Source organism: Branchiostoma belcheri, unplaced genomic scaffold (assembly GCF_001625305.1).
Source record: "Branchiostoma belcheri isolate BF01 breed outbred unplaced genomic scaffold, Haploidv18h27 scaffold91, whole genome shotgun sequence".
NCBI lineage: Eukaryota > Metazoa > Chordata > Leptocardii > Amphioxiformes > Branchiostomatidae > Branchiostoma > Branchiostoma belcheri.
The window spans coordinates 353-9,300 of NW_017804587.1; the positions used below are offsets into that span (position 1 = coordinate 353).

The 8,948-nt window shown below is 43.4% G+C and overlaps 1 protein-coding gene across 1 annotated transcript; it reads left to right on the forward strand.

Annotated features, from left to right (window-relative positions):
• Positions 1-1,855: 1,855 nt before the first annotated feature.
• Positions 1,856-8,319, forward strand: LOC109488121 (akirin-2-like). The gene is made up of 4 exons (XM_019792283.1): positions 1,856-2,151; positions 5,533-5,919; positions 7,604-7,675; positions 7,995-8,319. The coding sequence occupies exons 1-4, from the start codon at positions 1,962-1,964 to the stop codon at positions 8,003-8,005; spliced, it is 660 nt and encodes a 219-aa protein (XP_019647842.1). The 5' UTR covers positions 1,856-1,961; the 3' UTR covers positions 8,006-8,319.
• The last annotated feature ends 629 nt before the right edge of the window (positions 8,320-8,948 follow it).

The window sequence follows — 8,948 nt, forward strand, 5'->3', positions numbered from 1 at the left end:
TATAGTAGTCTTACAGAATTAAATTCAAAACAACAGAATGTACTCTACATACAAGTCACTATTAGAATATTCTATAAGAGGTTTTAGAAACTGATTCTTACAGGTTTTAGAAACTGATTCTTACACGTGTCCCTCAGAACAATATAAATGGACCAAAATAATCAAGAAAGCACATACCGGTACTTAGCTCTACATTTTGTTACTAGAATCCACTTCCAGTTATTCTACTTTTGGAGTAAAATCCTAACAGACTTCACCATTCATGTTGTTGCTATAAACTAACCCTAACACTGTTAAAGTCGGTACTTCGAACCTTCTAGACAGCTTCTCGTCCTTCAAAGGGCCAAAGAACCAAATAATCAAAGGTCCCTAAGAATCACACAAATATTCTTTTCAAGTACCTTAACTAGTTTCTACATAAAAGGGCCACACAAATTATAAATAATATGGTGCCTTACCTGCTCCTCAGATGAAAGACCCACGTCAATATCACCTGTACGGTGCCTTACCTGGTTCCCAGATGAAAGGGCCACGCAAATATTACCTGTACGGTGCCTTACCTGGTCCCCAGATGAAAGGGCCACGCAAATATTACCTGTATGGTTCCTTACCTGCTCCCTAGATGAAAGGGCCACGCCAATATCACCTGTACGGTGCCTTACCTGCTTCCCAGATGAAAGGGCCACGCAAATATCACCTGTACGGTGCCTTACCTGGTTCCCAGATGAAAGGGCCACGCAAATATCACCTGTACGGTGCCTTACCTACTCCCCAGATGAAAGGGCCACGCAAATATCACCTGTATGGTGCCTTACCTGGTCCACAGATGAAAGAGCCACACCAATATCACCCGTACGGTGCCTTACCTGGTCCTGAGATGAAAGGGCCACGCCAATATCACCTGTACGGTGCCTTACCTGCTCCCCAGATGAAAGGGCCACGCAAATATTACCTGTACGGTGCCTTACCTGCTTCCCAGATGAAAGGGCCACGCAAATATCACCTGTACGGTGCCTTACCTGGTTCCCAGATGAAAGGGCCACGCAAATATTACCTGTACGGTGCCTTACCTGGTCCCCAGATGAAAGGGCCACGCCAATATCACCTGTACGGTGCCTTACCTGCTCCCCAGATGAAAGGGCCACGCAAATATCACCTGTACGGTGCCTTACCTGCTCCCCAGATAAAATTTAAAGGGCCACGCAAATATCACCTGTACGGTGCTTACCTGGTCCCTACATTATGAAAGGCCCATGGAAAGTATTTCCCGTATACGCGTACGAGTACGGCGTTTTACTGGTAACGTAATCTAGACCCAAGTCCCTCACGCAGTCATTACCTGTAAGGTTTCCAGAGCTAAGAGCCGCACAAATGACTGTTTGTGGCTTATCCACCGAAGTGGAGTGATTATAGTCGTAAAGGTTGACGTTTTTTTGCCCCTAAAAGTTGTGGATAAACGCCGGCAGCCCTCCCCACCGCTAGCTATCCCTCACTGCAGCAGCTGATACCCCGACCAATAGCAGCGTGGAGCTTGCTGAGAAATTGACCAATAGCGGCGTGGCCGTCTTTCGTGGCCGTCCTACCATATTCTAGACCAAGCCATACCTCCTTCCGGACTCGAAGCCGGCTGACCACTGCGCAGGGCTTCTGCGCCGCTTGTTTAGTTTTGCATATGTAATGAGGCCACTGCGCATCGCTTCTGCGCCGTTTGTTGATTCGAACCGAACCAGAGAGAAACAAACTCAACACGACCGGACCGCTGTCGGGATCTCTGCCTAACATCGGTGTAATCCTCCTACTACAACCCGAAGAGCCGCTAAATTCTCACATCTGAGCGTAGCTGACATCTTTCCGGAGTTGTTTGTTGGGATATTTCTGGCGGCCGGTCGGTTTGCGTGAGAGAAATCGTGCCCCGATCTCGAGGGGTCTTCGCCGGGGCCGGACTGATCATTTGATTCAAAATGGCGTGTGCTACTCTGAAACGGACTTACGAGTTGGACCCCTTGCACAGCCGCCCGTCCAAGAGACCCAGGCGGTGTATGCCCATGGGCGGACACAACCCTAACGTTTCCCCTCACAGCTCCGGTCTGGCCACACCACCGCGGCAGAAGCCGTCATCCTTTCCCGAAGTCGAGCCCAAACTGACCTCAGGTAAAGTAAAAACATGGCGTTGTTTCATCTTTTCAGACTACAGGCTAGTACTACCCAGTTAGCCGGTCCGATCGGCACCTTTTTAGAACTATCCACAAACAACTGTCTATTCTATCGTCTGGCTTATCCTACTCGATACAAAGCAGTGGCTTTTGGTTTATGTAGTCTTTTTGGTTGGCCTGGGTATGGACAGCTGTGATGAGAGTGACTGGTAAGGGTTTTTGTGACACCGGCCGGGGGTTCCATGGGGGGTGTGAAGTTTGAAGTGTTGACCGACCTTTCTTCCCAGCCCGGCCCGAACACAAAGGAACTCATCTGTACGGCCATTTCTCACCAATTTGTCTCGGGTGGAACAAGCGTCGACATGCATATATTTACTCACCTCCGCGCTCTGAATAACCATGACTCTTCAGGAATCAAAGGAGTTGGTATTTAGCATAATCTCCATAAATATTATTCCCCTGATAGGCGCAGTTTGGGATAGCTAGCCGGTTGTTTTCATCTGTCCTGCCAATCACTTTGGGTTGGTTGAGAGCTGTGGTAAAGTGATCCTGAGTCCCCTGTATTGGCTATAAACTTTTAAGTCAATGGACAATGAACTGATGAAAGTATGGTTGAAATTCTGTTGGTGGGGCACTAGGGGTTGGTGTGGTGTACTTTTGTCAACATAAAATTATAAATGTATAAAGACTATTGTTCAAAATCCACGTAATACCCCAAACACTAGGGATTCCGATACTCATTGTGCCTCACTACCTCTGCACCTCTAGCCATAAAAAAAGAGTATCCGCCATAGATAACAAGCATGTGACAGTAAAACTGGAATTAGGGCAGGGTTCTGGACCCGTTCCAAGGTCACTCTAGCCCAGTTTTGGCCCAACATCCCTATAAATCCTCAACACAATGATGTACACTGAAACTTTGGAACAGTCTTCCAAGGGAGATCGCTAAGATCAGGGACAGACAAAGATTCAAACGTGAAGTTAATTCTTTCCTCAGGGCAAAACTCTGACAGCATTCTGTCTAGGCAGTCCTGCTGCTAAAAAAATGCTGAGTGAGCTGACATAGAAAAAAGAACTACAAGCACAACAAACCAAGTGAGTCAGACGCGAGATTGTCCCTGCCCACGTAATGCTGTCGTTTTAAAACCATTGTTTATCTTGCGTATCAGCAAAGAGCAGGATGTCGGTTGTTACACCTCATGCATATTCCATCTGCGGGTGTGCTATCTCTCTCTCTACCCTGCAAAGTCAGCCACCTTTTGCATAAATTACCGCAGAGGTGATAGGAGAAGCCTGGTACATGTAGGGTCCTAATCCTGGGAGGGTTAGGTTTTGTAGATACGCAATGCAAACATGGCCCACATTTATTTTGTCTCAAGAGTCAAAAGAAACAGACTTCGTGTCATGTGGATGCCATGCCACATGTTTCTAAATCAGATTCACATGTTTCACACAGACTGCACAGATTGTAACACCAAAATCCAGGCCATTTTCTGGGCTGTGTGTCCTGTCCACAAGTATAGCAACAGCTGTGTTGGAGTGCCATTTAAAACAAAATGGCTGACACATGCATTTACATCTACATAAAAAAAAAGCTACCCTAAGGACATCCCTACTGTACACACCCAAATTATCAGATAACTGCAGCCCGGAATTTAACTTGCTTGGTGATTTCCTTGCCAATTTCTTATCTGTCCAGCCTGTCAAAGGGATTGCAGAATGATCTATCATTAGGGATTGTTATGCAGATTGGAGTGGATGTGGTGTGGCATCGATCAGGGTTGAGAAAATCCCGCATCCTTCCTCCCAAACTTGTTGGATAGTTTGCCAGTCACTGGGATTTATCTAGTTTTCCTGTTAATCAGTATGGTTGAAACCTTTAATCTCCAACCAGATCTAGAGAGGTTCTAGAGATGGTATCAAATTGGCAAAGAAGATATCAATTTAGTAGAACAGTATCCATTTGCCACCCGTTTGGCTGGTGTAGAAAAAGACATCAGTGCAAAAAAAGAAAGCAGGATAAAAAAAACGACTGACAACACATCAAAAATAAGTTGCAAATTTAAGCCTAAACCTGTGCTTAAAGAGTATGAAAGCTTGAGATCTATCTTCTAGTCAGTATCCTCGAGCAATTCATGCTTTATGTAGAATGTGAAAGACGGGTGATTTGGCTATGGTGAAAATAATTGTCAGTAGGAATGGAGCTCTGATATACTCACAGCAAATCGTTGTTCCTGTCTGATGTTACATATGAAACATAACCTGACCATATAAATCTCGGAGTCTGACTATTCAGCAATCTCAGTGAGGTAGAACTAATGTAGGATGCAGTAATAAAGACAGCAAGGCTTGCAGCAGATGTTAAATGTGTCTGCTGCGTGGCCAGGGGCCCTTCCTGGTTTGTACTTCCATCTTTGGTCGATCGCATAATTTACCAAGGTGGTTAAGGATATCTGACAAAAAGGTGTCTCGCAATGAAAAATATTTACCGGTACACCCTATTTTCATGCCACCGCTGCTTCCTTCTTGTCCTCTTTTGCTAGGAAAATCGGAGCAAGGTGTCCACTATTAATATTCCCAGTTGCATAGTCCATTTCTGAGTGTTATGTATGATGACAAGGGACTAAAGTTCGTCCCCTGTGACCGTACTTATTTGATTATCCTGGTGCTTGAGTGCTTTGAAGTCAAACCCCCTGCTGGCCCCAGTCCACCGTATTCACATGACCAGCAAATTGTCCTTGTCAGCCATGGAATTTGTCCACAGCATTTTTGCTTGTGCCAAAGACTTCTGTCTTTTGACAATGTCCTAGCCTTGTGCTGTTGTGGAATGTTTTTGTATGTAGGAAAAGGTGAACAAATGCCCAAGCATGGCGTGTTATTCAAATGCAGTAGCGCTTAGTGCAAATAAAAGGTGTTCTTTTTCTAAAGATGCTACTTTCAATGCCATACATTTTGTGTGAGATGTTTCTTTGTATTGCATGTGTCACAGCAAAGACTGTATCACCAAGAACTAAATGTCACTATGTTCTCCTTTTCCAGTGATTAAATGTGTGACCATTTTCTCCTTTTCCAACGACTAAATGTGTCACCGGTCACTATTTCCTCCTTTTCCAATGATCAAATGTTTCACTATTTTCTCATTTTCCAGTGTTTAAATGTCACTATTTTCTCTCTTTCCAATGATTAAATGTGTCACTATTTTCTTCTTTTCCAATGATCAAATGTGGCTCTTTTCCCCTTTTCCAATGACTAAATGTGACTATTTTCCCCTTTTCCAATGACTAAATGTGACTATTTTCCCCTTTTCCAATGACTAAATGTGAACATTTTTTCCCTTTCCAATGACTAAACATGTCACTATTTTCTTTTTTCCCTCCAGAACAAATTTCCCAGTTCATTCGGGATGAGTACCGCCGCATGCACCGTAGGCGCCGGCTGTGGGTAGCAACAGACTCAAACGTGCAACAGCCCGCTGGCACCTCCCTGTCCCCAAACCACCACGGCTCCCTCTCACCCATGCACGAAAGCTCCCACATGGCCGGCGGCTCCTCCCCAATGCATTATGGGGCGTCACCGATGCATTATGGGACTCTTTCGCCGACCCACGGGAGTTCGTCGCCGATCCCGGGGACGCAGTCGCCGATCAACAAGGACAAGCCGCTGTTCTCGATGCGGCAGGTGAGCATGATCTGCGAGCGGATGATCAAGGAACGCGACACACAGGTGCGAGAGGAGTACGACAAGGTGCTGTCCTGCAAGCTAGCAGGTGAGTCACGCTTCTGCTGGTTTATTTTACTCGAGACTTCATGAAGAAGGATCTTAAACTGTGATTGCCAAGAATTAGCTTAGAAAAATATTGACTGTACAGGTGAGATCACGCTTCTCTTGGTTTTGGTTGTCTTTTGGACGCCCTGTACTGAAAATACTAAGAAATTGGACGCCCTACTTTTTGGTAGGACACCCTAAAGACGCCCTATTTTTTCCACTCCCAACCCCTGCCATGCACACATGCCTCCCTTCAGCCTTACTATAAATACAAAAATGATGGTTTACTGAAGGAAAAAACTGAAAATCCTCAAAATTTGCACCTCAAAATGCAAAAAGTAGTGCTTGAGAGCATTGTGAATTTCAAAAAAGCCCCCTCCCCCCCCAAAGCCCGCGCACTGCACATCTTTGCTGCGCATAGCAAACAATAAAAAAAAATGGACACCCAACAAAAAAATCCTAGCTAAAAGCCTGTGGTTGAAGGTTTATGAAGAAGGATCTTAAACTACGCTGGCTATATATAGGAGAATATTTGCCAGGATAGTTTGGTCGCCTTGGGGTTTGACTGGCCACGCAGTTAGGGAAAGAGACAACCGTCTGCGGCCGGACTCCCCTGGCCAATTTCACTCTCCTTTTTGCCAAATGCTACGATCCATATTCCCGTAGAAAGGCCTGGTGGAGGCTAATCTTAAACTGTGAATGCTAAGAATTGACACATTCTAAGTTACTGCACAAGGTCCTTTGACAGAGGACGTGTTGAACAGTGAGAAATTTGGTTATGACCAATTCTTTTGTTGGCAGTCACAGTTAAATAGGCCTTCTAAATGTTTGTTTTGCATGTCTGGTAAATAGCTACCTCACATAACACACCAGTTCTTTATACAGGGTAGTTAAGTCTCATGAGAGTTTGCATAGTCCAAGCTATGACATGCCGTCGCTAGTCCAAACACATCTCCCTTCTCTTTCTTAGACTTAAATTTATTCTCACAAGCATTTCATTGTACCCAAAATGAAATGTTATGAGAATGTGTTAAAATCAAAGGAAGAAAAGGAAGACATTTTGGTTACCACTGAACACCTTCCTAAGTCTCGTTGTGTAACGAACAAACTGCAATTGTCTAAAAGCCGACCATCAGAACACATCATCATTAGGCCCTGCACAGCTCTGGGTTGAAAGGTTTTATCGTCCTACGCTGTGTTATAAATCTCCTGTGGGTAGTTCCAGGCAAGTCATTTCCTGGTGGCTTTAAATAATGCAGCATGTGCCCCTACTGCTGTGCTATCAATATTGATACATGAAATACAGAGTCAGCCTTTATGTATAATACGGTGCTGGGGAAAACGGATTTGGTAAGGAATGGAATGGAATGGAAAGGGGGATTGGAAGGGTACAATTCTTTGGCACTCTAGCGAGTGTTTTGTTTGTGATTTGTGAATATAGTCTAGATGCAAATACAGGCTTCTTAACTCTCTATCCGGTTTATCGTTTCTAAACATGGTGAATAGATGATATCATATGCTGGCAGGAACAGTATCAATCATCAATGCTGATTTAAAAATTGAAATGTTAGAAACCACAGCCAATACTGTACACCCATGGATTGTACTTAGGTTTCCAGAATAGCTGAAACATTATATTATGACTCCTATTCTAACCCATGATGTCCTGTCTTCTGTTGTTGCAGAGCAATATGATGCCTTCATCAGGTTCAACCAAGACTATTTGCAGAGGCGATTTGGCGAGACAGCCGCCAGCTGTGAGTTTTCATCTATGTATTCAGTTTATTGTAAATCTTTGCTGATAAGGATAGTAAGTGTAGCTTGTTAGGTATGCTCAATGTGTCAGTAACTCTAATTATTCAGGGGCTAACAGTTATAGGTTTTTCTTTACCAGAATATAAAACTTTGTGCTTCTGGTTATATTCATATGGTCCTGGTAGGATATTTGCTACCACATTTTATCTAGCAAGAAATTTTACATTGGCGAATATTTGATCAACTCAGTCTTGACTAATACAATGTATCTTCTTTTGCCACTCAAACATAACCTAAGTCCTTGTACCCTTTATTTTACAGATGTATCATAAGCCCAGCAGCTCCCAATACAACCAGTCAACCAACTAACCCTGTAGCAGTCACAACCAGCCAGCTATTTCTTCACTGTACCACCAACAACCACCCTGTACCACCTTACTTACACCAGTACTGGGAACAGCCGGGACTCAACACTGAAACTCTGGACGCTTCAACTGTTCAGGAATAAATCCCGAGAACTGGCTAAGGATTTTCCACTTGTAACAGAGCTGACTTATAAAACACTAGGCAATTTGAGTCTCAAAAGTTCTTTTTGTGCCGTTCAGTGGTGCTTTGTTGGAAGTCTTGCATTTCTACCAGTTACTGGATGTATAATAAAATGGTTTTCCTTTATGTCTTTCACAACACATATAAATAAAGTTGTAAAGATGTTTAGATCTAGCTTCAAAAGTTTACCAGAGATTTTCATAATCTTTTTACATATCCAGTGAACAGTGTTACTACCTTACATTCTCTATCTGATACAGTGTATAGTCTTATTCACATTAAAGATTACTGGCCAATTGTGTCAATCTTCAATTGTATCTGAGTACGGAAATGTCTCAGCCTTATCCAGTAATATTTTCTATTGCTACAGAACAATGTGACCAGCTGAATGTGACAGTTTGCAGCATTCTTTTATTGTGCAGACATTATACAGTAGACTTGTATTGGTTGAATAGAAACCTGGCTTATTATCCTGTACAGTTGTACAAATGTTATGGTGTCACCATTCTAGGGATTTAATGATGTATTTTGCCAATGTTGAGCAGCATTGTTATTTTACCTGCTATACTTAATTGTTGTTGTTTTATGATTTGTTGTTTTTTTGCCACTTGTGTAGGATTCTCTTGTTTACCATTCCAGATGTTCTTATCTGCAGAAAAATGGCATACTAGAGTTTTAGAAATCTTCCTATTGGCATACAGTCCATATACCCCAACAAGACAGTGTATT

Excerpts from the sequence above, each read along its gene's own strand:
- LOC109488121 (XM_019792283.1), top strand. The coding sequence starts at position 1,962 with ATGGCGTGTGCTACTCTGAAACGGACTTACGAGTTGGACCCCTTGCAC. Across the intron at positions 2,152-5,532 it reads CGAGCCCAAACTGACCTCAG|AACAAATTTCCCAGTTCATT; the intron begins GTAAAGTAAAAA and ends TTTTCCCTCCAG. Across the intron at positions 5,920-7,603 it reads GCTGTCCTGCAAGCTAGCAG|AGCAATATGATGCCTTCATC; the intron begins GTGAGTCACGCT and ends CTGTTGTTGCAG.